Here is a 22,022-nt window from a genome sequence, read left to right as displayed (position 1 = left end):
AGTGATTAAAAGATGCATTAGGAAGCAGAGGAAATGGCTCGTTGGATAAATTGATTGTCATAGAAGCCTAAAGACTTCTAAAGCCTAAAGATCCCAAATTCTCTAGACTCCACATAGAGCCAGCCATGCATTGCAGTTGCATATAATCCCATCACTCAGGAGGCAGAGAAAGGGAATCCTGCAGGTACACTGGGGATGGGTAGCCAGCTGGAGTTGGTGAGTCATCTAGGACCCTTTCTCCATCCATGGAATGTAGAGCAATCAGGAAGGCATCCTCCTCCCTGCGCTTCCTCCTTCCTGCACCATGGGAAGTTTGTGATAAGTCTGTCACTTGTAGAAAACGTCAGACCTCAGATACTTAGAGCTAAGTCTTTGAGTTTCTTAACATAGGGCTTATCATTTAGTAGGAGCTTTCAAGAAATTGTGACTTTTCAAAACAACACCATCCCTGAGATTTTATAGCTGTAGGTGTTACACAAATCTCCATGGGATGACATTACATGCTGAAGCCTCTCAAAGCCTCGGCCAGAAGAAACTATTTCAGTTGTTATCTGAGCCCTGTTGTTTATATTTTTATAGAACATACTTTGAGAAATAGTTGATTGAACTAAGTTGAGCAGGATCTTAGGAATGAGTTATGTTAATAAACTGACTAACATTTATGATAACATATTAAAGTGGTTTCAAATATGGTATTGCTTATATATTTTAAATATTTTTAGTAGTAAAATATGAATTCTTCAGTTACATGAAAAACAACTTAAAATAAATAACTTACTTGTTCAAAACTACTTTTCTCCCTCATTAGCCGATCCAGCTTAAATGCCAAAATGGAAGAGTGTGTTAAACTAAACTGTGAACAACCTTACGTGACCACAGCAATAATAAGCATCCCAACACCTCCAGTAACCACCCCAGAAGGCGACGACAGGCCCGAGTCTCCTGAGTATTCGGGAGGAAATATCGTCAGGGTGTCTGCCTTGTAAGACAATTGCCGCAGGTCTGAGAGAATTTGAGCCCTGACTATGGGAAGAATCTAAAGGAGAAGAAAGAAGAAATAATAACCCCTTTTTGCATATTTAGACAGCAAAGCAAGAAGGTTGGTGATGAAACAAAAATCAAGATTTCAGAGTTGAAGATGTGAATCAAACCACCAAAAGGCATTTCTAGACAGCGTTCAACCTGTCCACAGAGGGTGACTCTGTGGCCCTTTAACTTTGTGAATGAGCACAATGAAATGCCATTTATTGATGCCTCTTATGATCAGAACTCTTTTTTAATAAAACAAATAAAACGAATCTTTGAACATAATGTTCCAGTTGAATGCAAAACAAAAAAATATGGAAAACATTTTGATAAAAATTTTTCCTGTTAAAAACCATGAACATTGGCTCTAATGAAGACTACTATTGATGAAAAATTCATACGATCCATTTGTGTGGACTGAAGGAAACCATCCCAATGCATGCTAGAATTCTTTGGAGCAGTGATCTCAGTTTCCTTATGTTGTCTTCAGAATAGGCATGACAAACTATACCTGTAGAAAGGGGAAATTTCTGTGCACTTACAATGAGCTGATTGTCCATGTTCTATGGTGGGCTGTGCAAATAAACTCCTTTTAGCACCGCAGTATTTCTCATGGGGATGCACACTAGTAAATCTAAAGTGTTCGGATAGTTCAGTATTACTTATTGTTTAACCTTGCACCTAGTCATTGTTATAACTGCAATAATTCATTCTATATCTGTTGTATCAGGAACCAGGATTTTTTTTTTGGACTTTCCATATATTCATAGATACAGTGAGAGCCACATTCATAGAAAAACCTCCTGGTGTGGCTGGGTTTTAGCTGCCTTTTTAATCCAAAACTATTGTGTCATAAATGTTTTTTGGTAGTATTCTTTGGTCCACTGTATTGTTGTGACCCAGTGCATTATCTGTCCCTGGATCTCCTTAGTGTCTTTCTACTGAGCTTACCCACTAATGACAGGACTAGTGTCTACTGTAGTAATAAAACAAAAGTTCCCTGCCTTTGTATTTCTCAACCAGTTATTCAGTTATTATAAGAAGACTGTCGTCATCCCCTTGATAACAACTAGAGTAAAGGAGTCGATATGAAATATCTCCAGTGTTTCACTATTTGTAGAAAACCCAGACCCTGCAAACACCCATATGTGTTTTATGAGAGGAGTTAAATGGTACTTTAAAAAAAAAATCATAGGATGGATGATTTCAGAATCTAACTCAATGTATTAATTATTTTGCTTCAGATCTTCAATACATTTTGAGAACAACTGAAATGCAGAGGAAAACTGAAGTGCTTTGTATAGCAATATTTGATGAGAGCATACTTTTAATGCCATCCAAGAAAGCAACAATGTATCTCAAAAGATTCTAGTGTATCACAAGGCACGAAGTTCTCTGCAAAATCAGGAAGAGGGAGTATGATGATGTGAAGTCGACCACTGTGTACATTTAAGTGAAAAGTCTTGCTACCTTTTCACCCTTGAATATCTGCAGATGTGTCTGCACGTGACAATGTAAAAATAAAAAAAAAAAAACAAAGTTTTATGTCAAATGAAAAGTTTTGTTCATTCCAAGCCACCACTGTAAGAACGAAAGCTTAGTTTCTATACATGAAAAAGAATTAATAATTAGTCCTCTGTCATAGAGATTTTGAAATGCTTTTCACAATTTACCATAAGAAAATGAATTAATCCAAACATTTTTAGGTAAAGCCAGAAATGGTCACTTCCCATTTATAGAATAGCTTCTAGGACAGTGCTAGGCACACAGTAGCTCTTCATCAAAGCTGAGTGACAGGGAAAAGAACTCAGCTGACCCTCGCTTGGGAAGACCTGGCTTTATTCCTAGTGTGTCTTTGAAACAGTTACTAATATTCCTGAGACGTGAATATTAACAATTCTATTAACACCTGCTTGTTGTCACTTTATGCTTCTAGAGCAAATGTATAGTGAAACTTCTTTGATGGCACTTATTAAAAAGTCTTTTAAAGTAAGTACAATCAGGAACATTTACCATCTTTTGATTCCCAATAAGAAATTCTATTTTCATGTTCCTAATAGGACATAAAACAACATAGACTTGGCTTATTTTGGTTGATACTTATGATTCCTGCTTTGGTTTGTCGTTTATCACAAATTATTAATTTCTTCAGATTTTCAGAAATGAAATTTTAAAAATAATCTTTTGGATGTTTTAGGTGATTTAAAATATACTGTGTTGGTGGGGAATGACTATTGGTGACGGTGTTAAGTGCAACTGTACTGTAAGTGAAATGTAATTATTTCTGTGTATCATATGGAGTAACTAAGCTCATTGTTTTTGACAATTTTGTTTGAAATTCATATATCTTATTTCAAAGGATAGCATAATATCTGCATTATGCTGGAAAAAAATAGACCTTTGGAGAATACTTAAATAAAACATGTGCATGCTTGAACAGGACAACATGGTTGACTGTGGCCTTTTTTCTTAGATTTAATGCCTTTCCTAAAGATGTGTCACACTAATAATAAATCTAAGAGGACCCTGTGACTCATGCAGACTAAAAGAACTCAAAACTTCACTATAATGTAGACTGGATCAGACAATAGCTTTTCTCCATCAGTGGAATGCCAGAAAGATAGATCATGGAATGGGGTAATCACTGAGAAAGTCCAAACTTTGAGCTCGATATACTCTTGTATCAAGCAAAGTGAAACTCAGAAACTGCAGTACTGGTCAAAGCTGTGTTCAGTTCTTAGTAATAATAAAGGGATCTGTGGTAAGAAAATGGGCAATTTGTATGCCTATAACTATATGTCTGTACATAAATGATAAATGAGAGATGCAGATAGATAGATGATAGATAGATAGATAGATAGATAGATAGAGAGAGAGAGATAGATAGATAGAGAGAGAGAGAGAGAGAGAGATAGATGATAGATAGATAGATAGATAGATAGATAGATAGATAGATAGATAGATAGATAGAGAGGCAGATAAATAGATGATAGAGTTAGATGATGATAGATGATAAATAAACAGATACTAGATTTGTTTTAAGATATACTGCAATTTTTTTACATTTTAATTAAAATATTACTATATCACTACCCCTTTTCCTTTCCTCTCATGATCCCCTCCCATTTTGCTCCTTCTAATCTTTCCCATCCCCCCTCAAATTGAGAGTCTCCTTTTTATTGTTGCTACACTCATATATGGGAAAATACAATAGACAGAGTCCATTTCTGTTGTTAGTGTCTATGTGGCTTCAGAGATAACCCTTATATATTAGATAACCAATCAGGAAGCTCATCGATCCCTGTTCAAAGCATATGCATGTAGAGATAGCCTTTTCACTGTCCTGGGAGAGACAAAGGGGGAAGTTACATTTAACAAAATTATAAGGAAAAGAGACAGCCATTTAGTATAAAGCCTATTTTTCACTCTTTCTGTATATTATCTTTCTAATGTACAGTTCCCATATTTTCAGTAATTATTTTTCATAATAGGCTGTGACTTACTGAGGTATCAGTCTTACCTTTAAAAAGCTCCTTGTAGCTCTCTCTTTCCTTCACTTTAGTCACAACAATAACTTGGAAATAGCCTCTGGGGAGTTCCTCTCATGTCTACCAACAACATCGTTCAAAAGAATCAAAACAGTTCTTGATATCAAACGCATGAGTCCTCCGAGTCTCATAAGAGAGACAAGCCCTCTTCCTGAAAGAGTTATTGAAGTATTTTCTTGGTTAACTCACAGGTGTAAAGACAGTTATTGCCCTCTGTAAACCTGAACAGAATTTCCAATATGATTGTGTAGATTTGCCATTTTTTATTGAAAGTAAGAATTTAAATTATTTCTATCTCAGCTAGTTGCATTTAGGAAGGTAAAATTTTTCTTATAGTATTATTATGCTTTATTTCTAAGTAATTAATATTTCAAACAACAATATGCTCATAATAGCTATATTTATAACAAAGACTTTCCCATTATAATAATGTTTTGTTTTTGACTACTCACCTTACATATCTTTGCCTTCTCCATTCCCTAGTCATTTCTTCTGCTTTTTCTAAAGAAATTCACTAGGCATATAAAATTCATCCTGCTTATAACCCAGTTTCTGGAATTCTCATAAGCAAGACACTGTGTTAAGCATCAAGAGAAGGATTGAGAAATGAGACCAACAGAAGTTAAAAGTGTTATGTTTGTCACATAATGTTATATCCAATTTTTTTAACTTTTATTTCATTTTAGTTTTAACTTTTCTTTTTTAATCTTACAGTTTTTGCATATGTATCACGGATTCTGCTTTTGTGATTTTATGGGATTCCTAAAAAGTATGACTCTGGATCTGCATCTCTTTCTTGTGCCTTTTCCTGGACTCTTATCCTCCTGTTTATTTGTTTTGTCTGATGTTGATATATTTTATTTTATCCTTTAGATGCCTGTTCATTTTCTAGTCAGAGACATCAAAGGGATAGATCTGGTTGGGAGAGGAAGTGAGGAGAAACTAGGAGGAAAACCCTAATCAGAATATATTGTATGAAAAAGGAATATATTTTCAGTCAAAGAAACAAAAAATAATAGATCAAGTTTCTATTATTACACAGTGCCAATGAATGGAGGCACTCGTGTCCTCCTATAACTCAAAAGCCTAAACTGCAAGCTCCCTGTCTGCCAGGATCACGCACTGTTATGTTTCCATCTCCCAAAGGGAGTTCCCTGAAAAGCATTATATAAATATATTGTTCTTCAAATTATTCTCTCAAAACATCCCAGCATACTATTGAAATCTCTATGTAAACAATGATTCTCTTTCCACCAAGGGCCACAAGTAAACACATGTATCCCTACTTACTCAGAGAAGTCAAATCCAAAAGAGAGGCAGAACTCATTACTGGGGTTTGATCATCGGGAAAAGGAAAATACCTATTTCTCAAGATTCTCCCCCACATTTCTTATCACAGTTTCAGAGAATGTAAAAAGAAGTTAATAGATTTTTCTTTTCTCCGAGGGTAATTATGAATCTCCACACCACACCTCAAATTAGTTTGTGTAATTAATCTTATGGAAATATCTGAGATGATAGGACATCTAAGTTCTAACCAAGAACTCATGAAAAAGATGGATACAGATGGGCTGTGACATCTCAAAGCATGGGGAGAGCTGACAGAGCACATGGCATGAGCAAAGCCAAAGAGCCAGAGGGAGATTTGGAAGAATGCTGGACTACACAGTATGGAGCTTGGGCACTAACTACGAGGTGATAGAATAACATCCTCTGGCTCTACTTTCACTGATGAACCAGCATCTTTTTAAATTTTAATTTAATTTGTTTTTTGTTTGTTTTTTTTTTTTTTTACTTATTCACTTTACATCCTGCTCACTGTCCCCTCCCAGTCAACTCCTCTCACAGTCCTTCCTCCATCACTCCCTCCCTTCCTCTGATTGGGGGTGTGCCCTAGGTATAACCCACCACCACCATGGCACTTCAAGTCTTTGCAAAGCTAGGAATTTCCTCTCCCACTGAGACCAGACAAGGCAGCCCAGCTAGTTGAACTTCTCCCACATACAGGCAACAGCTTTGGGGATAGACCCCATTCCAGTTGTTCAGGACCCACAGGAGGATCAAGCTGCACATCTGCTACATATGTTCAGGGAGGCCTAGGTCCAGCTCTTGTATATGTTCTTTGGTTGGTGGTTCAGACTCTGAAAGTTCCAAGGATCCAGGTCAGTTGACTCTGTTGGTCTTCTTTGGAGTTCCTATTCCCTTCAAGGCTGCAATCCTTCCTCTTATTCTTCCCTAAGAGTCCCCAAGCTCCATCCACTGTTTAAACCATCATTTTTAACATTTGGTTTCAGTCTACTCAATTGCTTTGTCAGGGTTGTAAATTAGAAGACTAAAAGGCATTTTACATATTATCAGTTTTCAGTGGTTATTCTCTAAGCGTCTAAGACCATGCACAGCAGAGAATAAGAACCTAACGTAACATAATATGAAGCAAGTCCTAAGAAATGCAAAGGAGATGTGAGACTTGAGATTGAAAGAACTTTGTATTGGGTTAAAGAATTGCTCAAATTTTCCTATCAAAGCACCTTCTCTAGCAGATAGAAGATTATATATCAGAATATAGCAAAAAAAAAAAAAAAGGTACAATATTACACCATCCTAGTAAGAAATCAATGCACAAATCTTCAAACTCAACCCCTAGCACACTCAGCATACAGCTTTTAAAATTGATTCATAAGGAGCTCCAACTAATGATGACTACTAACCATGAAAATGCAAAACCAATGAGTCTGCCCACTAGGCAAACCCACTAGTAACCACGTTAAACATTTTCTGTATAGAAGATGTCAGAATGGAGAAATAGCAAGTCTGGGAGTACCTGACTGAAAAAAAAATGAAACATTTTAAATTAAAACATAGCCCTGGGCATATATCCAGAAGATGTCCCAACCGGTAAACGGTAAAAAGGACACATGCTCCACTATGTTCATAGCAGCCCTATTTATAATAGCCAGAAGCTGGAAAGAACCCAGATGTCCCTCAACAGAGGAATGGATACAGAAATTATGGTACATTTACACAATGGAGTACTACTCAGCTATTAAAAAGAATGAATTTATGAAATTCCTAGCCAAATGGATGGACCTGGAGGGCATCATCTTGAGTGAAGTAACACAATCACAAAAGAACTCACACAATATGTATTCACTGATAAGTGGATATTAGCCCAAAACTTAGGATACCCAAGATATAAGATACAATTTGCTAAACGCATGAAACTCAAGAAGAATGAAGACCAAAGTGTGGACACTGTGCACCTTCTTAGAATTGGGAACAAAACACCTAGGGAAGGAGTTACAGAGACAAAGTTCGTAGCTGTGATGAAAGGATGGACCATTTAGAGACTGCCGTATCCAGGGATCCATCCCATAATCAGCTTCTAAACGCTGACACCATTGCATACACTAGCAAGATTTTGCTGAAAGGACCCAAATATAGCTGTCTCTTGTGAGACGATGCCGGGCCTAGCAAACACAGGAGTGGATGTTCACAGTCAGCTATTGGATGTATCACAGGGCTCCCAATGGAGAAGCTAGAGAAAGTACCCAAGGAGCTAAAGGGATCTGCAACCCTATTGTTGGAACAACATGATGTACTAACCAGAACCCCGGAGCTCTTGTCTCTAGCTGCATATGTATCGAAAGATGGCCTAGTCGGCCATCAATGGAAAGAGAGGCCCATTGGACTTGCAAACTTTATATGCCCCAATATAGGGGAATGCCAGGGCCAAAAGAATGGGAATGGGTGGGTAGGGAAGTGGGGGGCGCTATGGGGGACTTTTGGGATAGCATTGGAAATGTAATTGAGGAAAATATGTAATAAAAATATTAAAAATCAAAAAAAAAAGAAAGTGATTGTGTAACTTGTGTAACTGCAGATATTGATAGCCAAATATAGCTATAATGCATACTTCAAAATTTTTCAATCATATCAGAACCTCACTTAAAAAAAAAAAAAAAAAAAAACATAGCATTCTGTAAAACAGTTCTAATGTTTATAAATATTGTGATGTGGTAACTTCTCAACTCAAACATTATCAAAGGCAAACTATCAACTTTTCTTTCCTTTTTCTCAATCCAGAAATGTTCCTCACTTTAATGAAAGTATGTGGCTACGAACAGTTTCTGGATTCACCACTAGTGAATTATAATAAAATGGAAACTAGCCATGAAACATATTACTATCCTAAATAACAAAGATTCTTCCAGAAACCCCACAATTATGCAACATTGTGTGTGTTTGTGAGAATGAAGAAAATTTGGGTGTTAGAGAGCCTTGATTTCATTTTTAAAACAGTCTGCCAAACTTTAAAAGTTGTTGATGAAGTGTGTAATCATAGTACCTAATCAACTCCCAGGCTAAGTCCTAGAGGATAGGGATAACAGGATAGAAATATTTGGAAGTTATATTTAGTTATATTTGGAAGTGATTTACCTTGATTTCTCCAGTTCACTAACTATTCTAACTTCTTAAAGTCTTGCAGACATTTTTAGAGAATGGCCACAAAGGGCCTATTGGCATTTAGTACCCACGGAAAATGAGGTGCTAAGAGACGCTGATGGGCAAAAAATAAATAAAAAAAAAAAAAACTGCATTCTTTGCGTCCTAAATAAATATGATAAAGTTAAAATACCCCTTCTTATTTCCATTTTTACAAAGAAATCCAAAATTTTTATTTGTCCCCAATAAAATAAAAGGCTTCAATAAACTGTAAACACAGGCATTTGATTTATAGGGAACTGTAGGAAATTTAATGTACCTTTTAAAATGGTACTTGGGAGGTAACTACCTGCCATAAAACTTCTTCTTTTGGCTTCATCGTTTTCTTGTTTTATGTTCAAAAATAACACTAGCGTTAAAAATAATTTCTCCTTATCCTCCATTTCAATCTTTCCCTTTCTACTACCCAAATGGTAAATTTATTATCCATTGTATTATGCCCAAAACTTCTTTGACATGAAAGCTTAAGGTGTAGCTCTCATGCAAAAGGCATGCATGTGAGAACACATGTTGCATATGGATTATTGTTGTGCAATCCAGATAATAAATTATAGAAATGTGATGGGATATTGTAGTTTTATAAAATTCTTTAAAATTGCTATAAAAATATGATTTCTCAAAATTGGTTTCAGCATGAAAAAATATCATTTCTTAATATCATCCCCACACTAAGTCTATGCACCAGAAAGCCCTAATATAAATATGTACTTCGTTGCTAAAAGAAAGCATATCAAAAAGTGCCACTATCTAAAACAAGATGTATCTGTTCAGCCAAGGATAGAAAAGTAAAGTAATGAAATCATGGGTAGCTCTAGAAAGTGGAATCCAGAAAGCATTTCAGGAATCCGAGGTTTGAAGGGATATAGTGTTAGGTCAGTTTCTCAAACATGCCTAGAATCTAACTTATTCGCAAAAATTCTGTGAATGAGTTAGATTGTGGTGCAATTATTTATAATTAGATACGGATTTATTAATCTTGTAAGGATGCTTAAAATTAATTCAATACATTTTTCTCTTTAGCTATTTCTTCTATGTGTAGTATGACAGCTCAATTCTTAGCAAATGTAAAAAAGATTACAATAAAATCAATTTGGCCAGGCAGTGGTGGCACATACCTTTAATCCCAGCACTTGGGAGGCAGAGAGAAACAGATTTCCGAGTTTGATGCCAGCCTGGTCTACAGAGTGAGTTCCAGGACAGCCAATGCTATACAGAGAAACCCTGTCTCAAAGAAAAAAAAATTGAAGACTGAAATTTGGGGCAAAAATCAGACAGTGACATGTCTGGTTTCAGTGGCTGAATATCCATGATTCTATTTAGACATTTTTAACTCTTCTGAACTGTATTCAAATTTTAAATACAAACAATAACCAGAATAACTAATATTTTCCTTTTTATAAGACTGTAGTTCTTTTTGGCTATTTAAAATTTTTTCACACAATGTATTTTGATCATTTTCTTTCCTTTTCCCCAGACCCTGTCAGATCTAGCCCCACTCCATTCTCACTCAGTGTGACATACTTCATCTCTTTAAAAAATTAAAGTACTCATACACATGCATACACACACACACACACATACACATACACACACATACACACACACATACACACACATATACACACACACATACACACACACACACATACACACAAGGTCTGCCCTATGATGGGACTTTCTCTCGAATTAGTTATCTGTAGAGGAATTTTAAACCAACAACAAGGCTGCTCTGTCAAGGAATTACACCTAAAGAATTTCTAGGTCTATGTGATTTGGCTGAAATGTAGACATACTCTGGATTGCAGTATAATCTGGCTAGCATAATACAGACATACTCTTAGTACACACCTTTAATCCCTAACAGTAAGTTTCCCTAACGGTAAGTTTAGTTTGTAAAAGGAAGCAGCCTTATTTGAAAGTGATGTCTAATTTAGGAGCAGACAAAGCAATGAATCAAAGGATATTCCCAAGTCTCACAAGCACAGGAGAGAAGCTATTTAAGAGAACAGCACAAGAAAGACAGGCAACTTAAGAGCAGTACAGAGAGAGAGGAGGGAAGACATATGTGTGTGTGTGGCATATGGTGTGTGCTGGCAATTTTACTGGGACCACTTGATAGAACAAACCATACACAGGTGAAAACAGAATGACCCAGACAATGAGAAGGTGACAGAAGATTAGAACATATTGCCAAAGTTAGTATGAGGTCAGACAAGGCAATTCAGTCAGAAACCAAGGGAAGCCAGATTGAATCAGTCATCTTGGAAGACTAGATTGTATGGAGGTTAGAAGCTTCCAGGCCTAGGCCTAGGGACAGTTAGAACAGAGAAAGAAATACTCTACGCTCAGGTCAAGCCATGCATGACTTGCTCTCACACAGCTTGAGTGAGACTCTCATCTTGTCCCATCATTTGAGAAAATAAAAGCCACATTCCCCTTCTTCATGTTGCAGTGGTGTTTAGGTTGAACTTGTGAAGGTCTTATGCATGCTGTCATAGTCTCTGTGGGTTCATGAATGCATCAGCCCTGTTGTGTCTGAAAAACTGTGTTTCCTTAGAGCCATCCACCACCACTGAGTCTTAGCAGTCTTTCTGACTCCTCTTCTACACAGATCTCTGAGCCTTGTCAGAGAGAAGTGGGTTGTTAAAGACATCTCATTTCAGTGGAGTGCCTCAAAATCTCTCACTCTGCACACTATGTAGTTATAGGTCTCTATACCAATTACCATTTACTTCTCTGATGAGGCTTAACTGGTGCACTGGGTATATGGACATAACAATGTCATTAGGAGTTGTTTTTATGGCTGTGTTTATCAGAATAATAGCAGGTTCTCCCCTAGAGCCTATGACTTACCTAGTCTCAGCTACTTGTCTCTATTAGCGAGATCAAGCATAGGTCCTACCTGATGGAATGAATCTTCGATCCATTTTTAAATAAACTGGTTGATTACTCCCCTAACTATTGTACCAATGAACACATCTTACAAATGGGTTGTTATAGCTAGCAGAATTCATAGTTAGATGAAATTTATGATTACAGTACTCCTCTGTTATATGCATAGCACCTTCCAACACCATGAATATTAGCCAATAGGAGTGAAGCTTCCAGTTGAGGAGAATCATCTAGATTTCTCCATGCTATAGTATAGTATAGAAGAGTATAGTATAGTTTTTATATATAGTATATTATGTTGTGTTTTTAACAATGGTGCTTTAGAATTGTGTTGTAGAGAGTAACTAGTAACGTAGGCAAAAGTGTCTAATGTTTGTGAGGAGTGTGTGCATAGGATTCCTTTGAAGAATAACTCAAAAATATGTAGCTCATTCTGACTACTGGGAGGGTAGCATATGATTTACATAGTTAGAGTATTGTCTCCCTCATTATATAATAACTCAGTTTAAATTTCTTTCATATATGTATATATATTTTAGAAAGCACCTACATTAGTAGATTTTAGTATGCCTTTTCAAATAGCTTAGTGTTAGTTGGTAAATTCAAATGGAAATATTGAGTGGAATATAATGAAGAATAACTAACACTATTGGTTTCTAAATAGACATATTAATGTATCACTTCTGATGACAGAGGAGAAAAATTACTGAGTGTCTAAAATATGTCATAAAAGTTGAATTTCAAAAACTAATTTTTAAAAATGAGAGGAAGCCAAATAAACTGACTTAAACAGTCAATGAACTCCTCATGAAGTTCACTAAAGTTCTGTGTGACTTTAATGGCTCAAAAAAGCTTAGAGGAAAAAAATCTTTAAAGGAAATGGTGAACATCTGTGTGCACAGACACACAACACACATGAACATACTACATACATAAATCTAAACAGGCAGAATGTGATGCTCCACTTAATGTGCAACCCAGAAAATATGTGAATAGAATGTCGGTAAAAGTCTCTTCTTCCTAGAAAGCATCACACCTTCCAAGGTTTTGTTTTCTTTCTCAATTGTAGAAATTACACAGCAATTCCTATCCTAGGATTTTTAATGAATCGTTCTAAAAGAAGTGATGCAAAGCAGCACTCATAGTATTACTGAACACTGTTATCTTTTCTCTGAAGATAAAAGGCCTAGGAGCCTGAGACACGCACTAACTAGCCCAAAGAAGAACCAAGGTAGCAGTGATATTTGAGAGCACACATGAAAAAGAAAATCACCATTATTGGTTGAATTGCAAATTTATTAAAAATATGTGGGTTTTATCTTTTTATTTAAAAGTATTTTTCATATATTTTGATCATGTTTCCTTATCCAACTCCTCAGAGATCCTCCCCACCTCCTTAACAATCCAAATTTATGCTCTCTCTCTCTCTCTCTCTCTCTCTCTCTCTCTCTCTCTCTCTCTCTCTCTCTCTCTCTCTCCCTCTCTGTCACACACACACACACACACACACACACATAAAAACAACTAAGCAAACACTAATAAGATAAAGAACACCATAGCAAAAAAAAAAAAAAAAAAAAAAAAAAAGGAGCCTACAAATAATCACAGAACTTGTTTTTTCTTGGCCAAATTTATCTTGCCTTTTAAGTAGAACAGTAGATATTTCTTCTTAAAATGTAATCTGTGTCTTAAGTACATTTGTTTTAAAATTTAAGGTAACTATATCTGATGGTGAGGTTGTAAAAACTAAACTTTATTTCAGAGCTGTGTAATTTAAAGGATACACCAAAATATCAAATCCTTTTTTACTAAATAAATCTATGAACTACCAACCTGCTTTTTAATCTCTGCACATGGATGTGTAAAACCCACATTCACTAACCCTCATTACTCAATACATTTAGTCCTAGAGGACTAAAGCCACACCTAGATAAAGGAGATAAAGTCTCCTCAATGATAATTTGGCATGTGCCCTAAATATCAGTGTGAGGTACATCTCGAGAAAGCTGTGTCTGTTTCTTTCATAAACAGCATAGTGTCCAAAAATTAAAATCAAGCAAATTTCAAGAAAGTATCTAAAAATGATTAGCTTTTTTTTCCCTCTTGAGATCATCATTTTGTAATACATCTGCTAAGACTACAATACAACAATGGATGTAAGTGTGATGTGTATTCAAGATTCTCAGAGCACCCATGGAAGGAGGTACAGAGACAAAGTTTGGAGCTGTGATGAAAGGATGGACCATCTAGAGACTGCCGTATCCAGGGATCCATCCCATAATCAGCTTCTAAACACTGACACCATTGCATACACTAGCAAGATTTTGCTGAAAGGACCCAAATATAGCTGTCTCTTGTGAGACAATGCCGGGGCCTAGCAAACACAGGAGTGGATGCTCACAGTCAGCTATTGGATGTATCACAGGGCTCCTAATGGAGAAGCTAGAGAAAGTACCCAAGGAGCTAAAGGGATCTGCAACCCTATAGTTGGAACAACATGATGAACTAACCAGTACCCCGGAGCTCTTGTCTCTAGCTGCATATGTATCGAAAGATGGCCTAGTCGGCCATCACTGGAAAGAGAGGCCCATTGGACTTGCAAACTTTATATGCCCCAATATAGGGGAATGCCAGGGCCAAAAGAATGGGAATGGGTGGGTAGGGAAGTGGGGGGCACTATGGGGGACTTTTGGGATAGCATTGGAAATGTAATTGAGGAAAATATGTAATAAAAAATATTAAAAATTAAAAAAAAAAGATTCTCAGAGCAGAATGATACCAAAATCCTCTATTTAGTTCCATCTATATTCTGCTAGTTGTTTTGAATCTCAAACAGAGTGAAATAATCTATAAAGAAGATCCTTGGAAATATAAAAGCACACTGAGTGTTCAGATCAAAAATAAAATGGAAATGGAAAGTTAAGTAACATGTAAATAAGAGTGACCCTTCAAGGAAAGGTGCAGATGAGCTGAAATAGAGAGAATCCACCACCAACCTCATGCCAGATCTAGAAAGCACGCATGCATTTAACTCTGGAATGTAAAGAACCAACCTATGGAATTAGTAACGGTCATGGCTTTTAAATGGTTTCCCTTCTCTATTGCCTAAGGTCAAGTATTTAGTAATTTCCGCCAACTTCTTGACAGATAGGTAAACCACTGATTTATCATCCTTCGTTTCTATGTATTTCCTAGGTGAGTGCCAATATAAAGATTGTTCCGTGAAATATAACAACTAACATTTATTAGTTAATGAACCAGTGGCAGTCTTTCTTAATTTTATTTTTCTGCCATTACCATATAAGCTGGTGCTACAAAAAAAAAAAAATCTGTTTTCAAAACAAGAGTACTGAAACCCAGTCAAATAACTGACCCGAGACCACCTCAGGAGGAGATTCCAACTGTTGTGCCAGGAAATGTTTGTGAACCCCTCAAAAAAGCATGAAGGAGCCAATTCCAATGTAATTGCATTAGGGTCTCTTTATTTAAGCTCAAGTTTGGGCTCCCTGCCAACACTGACACAGCAGGAAAGTGGAGCCCTGAGCCTAGTTTTAGGCAAGCATTTATAGAGGCAAGAAGGGGGTATCTAGCCTGATGCACATATGATTGGGGGCCATTGTGGCCTTTAACATAATTGGCTGCTGCTGGGAGCCAAATCATAAACTTAACTTTTGTAGTTTTTTCTGCTTGGTGATTGTTAGGAAGTGAAGTGTCAGGGGCAGGCTGGTAACCCGGGTGGGTGGGTGGGGGTGCAGATTTTTGGAGGGGTAACCTGGAAACTGGTGCTAGTTAGGTTAGTTAGAACCTTAGGTCAGGTTCTCTAAGACAGAGTCTGAATCCAAAAGATCTAGTCTCTGAAAACCAAAGTCCCATTGCAAAAGACCATCAACTTCCCTAACAAAAAGTTTCCTATTGAAAATTTACAATGAAATGCTATTGAATCTTGTGCAACATGAAGTTCTAGATTTAATCACTTAAAATGGGAACCCATTGTGACCACTTACATGTGAATCACACACTCTTGGTGTCTGTACCATTGAGATGACCAGAAAGGCTTCATTATTCACACATTCATTCACTTTATCAATCAAATCACTATTAAGTACCTCATCTGAGCCAGATTCTTTTTTAGAGACTTGAGATGAATACAATTGCAAGGCAGATACTATCTGTGTCATTATAACATCTGTGTGTATTTAGGAAAATTATTAATCAAGTAAATAGAGAGAATATGTCATTGCAATTAGTTTTGCCATAATGAGAATACATGGGCACCATGAAATGCGGGGGCGGGGGAGGGGGGGAGGCATCTCCGGTTAGAATTCCAAGCTCAGAAAATATTTCTCTAAAGAATAAAATTATGGGGTTCCAAGAGAGAAGTGGACATTATACAAACATGGATATTCTTGAGACAAAATGATAGTCTGCAAAAAAAAGAAAGGGTTTCCTAAGCTTTGGAACCTTCTAGAAAGCCTGGAGAGATAATCCACAGTGAATGAGGACGGCAGTGGCTGTAGGTGGGAAATCAGATGGGTAGTTGACACAAATGAACTTATTGACCTTTCCACCCTAGAATATTGGAGCTTGCCCTTGGTCTGACAGGAACCCATGAAAAACTTTGAGGTGAGGGGTGACATGATCCAATTTATTCTTTTAAGAATTCAGCTGAGCTGCTATGTGCTGAAGAACAAGTTGGAGGAAAGGGCAGATGAAGCCAAGAGACCAATTTGGAAATCATTACAGTAAGTAACTCAAGAGAGAGGTGAGGTGCCACTGATTTAAGGTGGGACCAGAGAGAGCTGTGTGATTGAGGGGACAGGTTAGAATGAGAGTGAAGGAGCCTGGGTAATGATTGGTATCTATGTGAGCGCTATCAAGGGAAGCTCTCAATGTCTGATTTAAGTAGCTGACAGAGAGAAGTGTCATTCTCTGAGATGATCAGGAATTCTGTTTTGACTAAGTCCGGGAGTCATCCAAGTGTGAACAAATAGTAGCACTGACAAGAATTAGCATGTTCTCACTGTGACTGTTTGCCAGGCAAGGATTTGAAATTAGGATAGTTAAAGCACTTTATTCTGTATTGCAAGACTAAAATCGACTCCTAGATTCTTTTACTCTGACTCCAACACTTCAAAACAAGACAGTTATAGTATCTTCTCTGTTTGCTTTTAATAAACAATCTAGACACAGCAGTGGATGTCCCAGAAGAAAGTCTGAGGGTTATTTACATAGGGACAGCAGCACAGAAGTGGAACTTAAGTCCAAATATATTGAGTAAGGTACAAAATAAGAGAGGAATCTTTGAAGTGAACCAGAATGGGCTGTGCAGTAGTGTGCGGGTGTTCAGAAGGGCAGAAAGAAGCCAGGAGGACATGGAGAAGTTCATGAGATCAATGGGCTATTCCACTGACCTACCGGAATGCCAAGGAGAGTAGGGACTGAACATGGTGTGGGAGGCTGAGTGGAAATTGCTTCACTGAGCACAGCACATGGAGTGGAACTGGATAGACTTAGAGATGTAAAAGCAGAAAACTTTGAAGGAGCACTTGGCTTGGAACTTGGGTCAAAAAGGAAGTGATTTCTGAAGGGGCTAAAGGAAAAGCTGCATGCAGGGTGTCAAGTAAATCAATGACGTTTCTCAACATGATTGGATATAAAATAACACACTCAAATCCTGTAGTGATGCTCTGAAGTCTAGGAAATGAAGAAGTGGTGTTACCTGAAAAAGAAGCAGAGTGAGGAATGTTTGAGGAAGGGCAGGACAGATGGACATTGGATCAGGACATCTGAGGAAAAACAGGGGACAAAAGCTGCCTTTCTCTCGGGCACATCAGTGAGAGCTCCCCTGCGTGGCTGTGTATGAGAACTGTTAGACAGTCACTAGTACATACCCTTCCTGCCCTCTGCTTGCTCCTGCTGAGGGATGACTGCTGGGGACAAATTTGTGTGCTCGCTATTCTGAATAAAACAGAAAATGGTCCTAATCATTGTGGGGACCTTCAAAGCAAGAAGATGCGGGAGGAAACTCAGAAGATGCTCTTCCGAAGCTGGGAAGTGACTTCTCTCAGGCTTAGTTTTGCCCCGTCCCAACAGGGAGGGGGAGACTGTGATACAGGTACATGTCACTGCAACCAGCATGCTTCCTACCAACAAACCAAAGGCACTGGAGCTTCTCTTCCTGAGACCTGTCCACTCGTCCTTATTTCTGATTGTCACAGGCAAGGCATCAGGAGCACAGTGCAGTTCTAATGACTCAAAGGAAGACACAGTGACAATGTGACTCCCTGGATATTTTGCAGTTAACAAGTGACCACATAAACTTACTGAATCTCTAGAGGAAAGTGGTCCCTGAGTGTTCTCAAAAATTCTGTCTGCACTGCCTATTCTGTCATTGTGTCTAAACAGCCCAGGGTGACCCTATAACTAGACACACACCATGGCATGCCAACATGTACACATATGAGCACACACATACATACATTCAAGAAACACACTCAGGCACCTTCACACAGATGCTACACCAACTCACACATCAGGCATACAACATACATAGATATCCATAAGCACTGATTTGTACTTATGAAAAAGGAAATGCAACTAAACTAAGTATGGCTTCCTAGTCATGGAAAAGAAGTTCTGTCCAAGCAAAGACCTTCAACTTATTTTTAAGAGAAATAAAATGCCACAAGCATTCTTTTTTTCTTGTTGTTTTGTTTTGTTTGTGTTTTCTCGAGACAGGGTTTTTCTGTAGTTCTGGCTGTCCTGGAACTCACTCTGTAGACCAGGCTGACCTTGAACTCATAAATTCATCTGCCTCTTCCTCCCAAGTGCTGGGATTAAAGGTGTGCGCCACCACACCTGGCACCACAAGCATTGTTAATGAGTAAACTATATTGATGTACTTTCCCAAACAGTATGGTGGTTGTAATACAGAATGAAATAGCAGAATACCTAGAAGGAGGAAGAGGAGAGGAAATGAGGGAGGACAGGAAACAGGGAATAGGGAAAGGGGAAGAGAGAAAGGGATAGAGCTCTTTTAAGGGATAGTGCTAGGTTGAGCCAGGGTATAAGTGCTAACAAGACATTCCTAGGACTTGGCTATGAAACTGGAAGAATTTAAGCAGGCATGTAGATTCACTAAAAACCAGCAGGCTGGGAGAGAAAGAGGGGACTCAAGAGTTCTCTTTTAGCCATGGTATGTTTTAAATTGATGTCTTCTCTGTGGAAGTGTCAAGGAGAAGCTGCATATATAAAACTGAAATTGAAAGGCAAGGTCAGGGCTGGAGAGAGAGAGGAGAATGATGGGAATGGAGATGGTATATAAAGTGTGGTATTGGATGAAGCTGTAAGGTGATCGTGTACATAAAGAAGAGGCCCTGGGCAGATGGAGGCATCTAGCCTTCAAAGGCATGCAGAGGAGGGGGAGTGGGAAAATAAAAGGAACCATCGGTGAAGGATGGGAAGAGCCTGAGAGCTTTCATCTGTTTTTATCAGTTTTACTAGTGTGTGAACTAGCTGAAGAGGAATAAATCTACTTTATGTTCTTTCTCTTCTTGCAAGAGCTGAGAATTGGGGAAAGCAAGGTTTTAAAGCTGTGTCCACAAATTCTTTGATAAGCCTTCATCTGAGAAATAGCCTAATTTCCTTCCCTGTGTGTGGGCTACATTTAATGACTCAGTTCTAATTAATCAAGTCTGGCAATACTGTGGGGTAACACTTCAAGATTAGATTAGAAAGAGACTGAAACTCCCTTTTGCTATGACTTTTTCTGGAGACATCTGCTCTGAGGGGAGCTGGCCAGTCTATAGAGAGGTAGTCCATGTGGAAATCTGAGAACCATGAAAGTAAACCTAGCCTAAGGCCTATATACCTTTTAATCTACCATTCCATCACTGCTACACTGCTGTTGATGGTGAACAGAGCTCAGGGATGCAGTTAAATGATGAAGTGTATTTTTCGCTGATGACCTTGATCATTTAGACACCTGAAGATCCAGGTGACCATTGCCTTATTCCATATCTTGCTCAAATCTTCTGAAAAAGAAAAACCTAGGAAAAGTGGGTCTCAGAAATTTTGAGATAATAAAAGTTTGTCTTTTGATGATGCTAATCTTTGGGGGTAATGTGTTAGGAGGTAATAAATGGTGAATGTATAAGCATAATGGAGCAGAAAATGTCATATAGCTATGTGTAATAAGTTTCTTCCCAACATTCTTATTGCTTTAGTTCTAGGAGAAAATGAATCATGACTGGTAAGTGTATTTGGAAAACAATATTATGTTTTCTCCATACAAAAATAAGAGCCAGTGATATGGTGCTGTGTGGGTAACATCTTCCCCCTTCACCTCTTCTGGTCAGACACTTTCCACCTTGGAGTATTTCTCTCAAGGAAACATGACTTCTTAGAGGCTAGTTCCAATGTATTATGGATTTGATAAGGAACTTTCTGTGAGTATCATTCTGTCTTCCCCACCCTCACTGAAATCATAAGTGAAGACATAACACCCAACAAAGAATACAGAGGTTGCAGCTATAATGGAAGGACACCTCAAAGCCAGGCTCCCCTGTCTCCTATAAAACGACAGGAATGCACCCAGTGTTGTTAGCCTTGGTTCCTGCCTTTCTGATGATTTGCTAGTCCTCTGGTAGGTGAGAGGATTAGGTGAAGTGAGCCTTGTGAGGACCTTTTAATCTACCATTGCATCATTTCTATGCTGCTGTTGATGCTGGCTAGAGCCCAGTGATGCAGTTAAATGATGGAGTGCATTTTTCTCTGATGACCTTGAATGTTCCTTTCAACTGCCTTACATAGTGCATTAGCTCAGCAGCACATCATATGCCCAAGCACACACCTCTACCTGAGTGCCATCTCCATGCAGCCTGTTATTCATGATTTGATTATTCCTGCATTTCACCTTTCAAATAGCTTATTCTCTGTTCTTTTTCATAATTCTTGGGATGATTTTTTTTTTACCTGAATTAAACACACAAAAATCCCAGGGCGTATCTGAACCTGAATCACGACAGCTGGGATTTTGAGCCTCGGTACCTACTCTGATTCCTCTCCTTTTGAAATCACTGAAAAGAATGATATTAATCAGAGCAGCCAGTTGTAAGCAGGCAACCAAATTAAAGGTGACTTTCCCACAGAAGGCCCACCGGAGAGACTCTTTACAAAAGAAAAATGTTAAGCTGGGCGTGCGCTCGTTGTCAGTTATTGAGACAGCTCTGATACCAGACTTGTTTCATTTACTGTGTTCCCTCTCATAACTTACTTTAAGGAAGAGGACCCCATGCCTGCAGGAAGCTGCTGGTCTCCCAGAAGGGTTGAATTAGACGACCAAACTGAGCAAGTCAGTCCCATTAACTTCTCAAAGACATAACACATAAAATCAGCATCTCTGTGTTTAAAAATTACTAAGAATGTAAATCATGGGAAGCTGCAGTTTCTAGCAGAGAATCTACTAGTATTATCTTGCTGAATGGATATAATATCAAACTGCCTTCTAAGTACTCTATAACCTTGGATTGTTGCAGCTCACAGCCTTCAAAAAACAAATCAACAACAAAAGAAGTTTTCATTCATTTACATGTCTTTGTTTTCTAGGAGAATATATGTGTGTGTTTGTGTGTGTGTGTGTGTGTGTGTGTGTGTACACGTGCGCGTGCACGTGCCTGCGCAAGTGTATGTGTGTAAATTACTAGAGTCCAAAGGCAAATGGTGTACAACTTAACTACACTCCCAGCTCACTAGGTATTTTTAAAAGAATTTTTAAAGGATCTTTATTTTGAAAATTGCTTTTTCAAACAAGCAATGTTTTCACAATATGAACTGTACTACAGACATATTTAGTTACAACTGTTCATTTCATTTCAATTGTTTAAGATGTTAAAATATCTTAATATGAAATATTTTGAAAATACTGAAATTTAGAAAGCATAAACAAACATTTGTCTTCACACCATTAAGCTCCAACAACTGTTCATGTTTTGCCTTGGTTCAGACACATCTATTATTAAGAAATGAAGCATTTCAATTAGAAATGACACGTCC

General features: G+C 37.8%; 1 protein-coding gene across 1 annotated transcript in view; it reads left to right on the top strand.

Annotated features, from left to right (window-relative positions):
- The window catches only part of Kcnd2 (potassium voltage-gated channel subfamily D member 2), a 507,907-nt gene extending 504,444 nt beyond the window's left edge, over window positions 1-3,463 (top strand). The window contains exon 6 of the mRNA XM_021165046.3: window positions 809-3,463. Coding sequence (XP_021020705.1) covers window positions 809-986 — 178 coding nt within the window. The 3' untranslated portion in view covers window positions 987-3,463. The remainder of the gene's footprint in view (window positions 1-808) is intronic.
- The last annotated feature ends 18,559 nt before the right edge of the window (window positions 3,464-22,022 follow it).

Source organism: Mus caroli, unplaced genomic scaffold (assembly GCF_978045245.1).
Source record: "Mus caroli unplaced genomic scaffold, Mus_caroli_1 scaffold_7, whole genome shotgun sequence".
NCBI classification, from domain to species: Eukaryota; Metazoa; Chordata; class Mammalia; order Rodentia; family Muridae; genus Mus; species Mus caroli.
The sequence above is the reverse complement of the archived record's forward strand: the minus strand, read 5'-3'. Positions and strand labels throughout refer to the sequence as shown.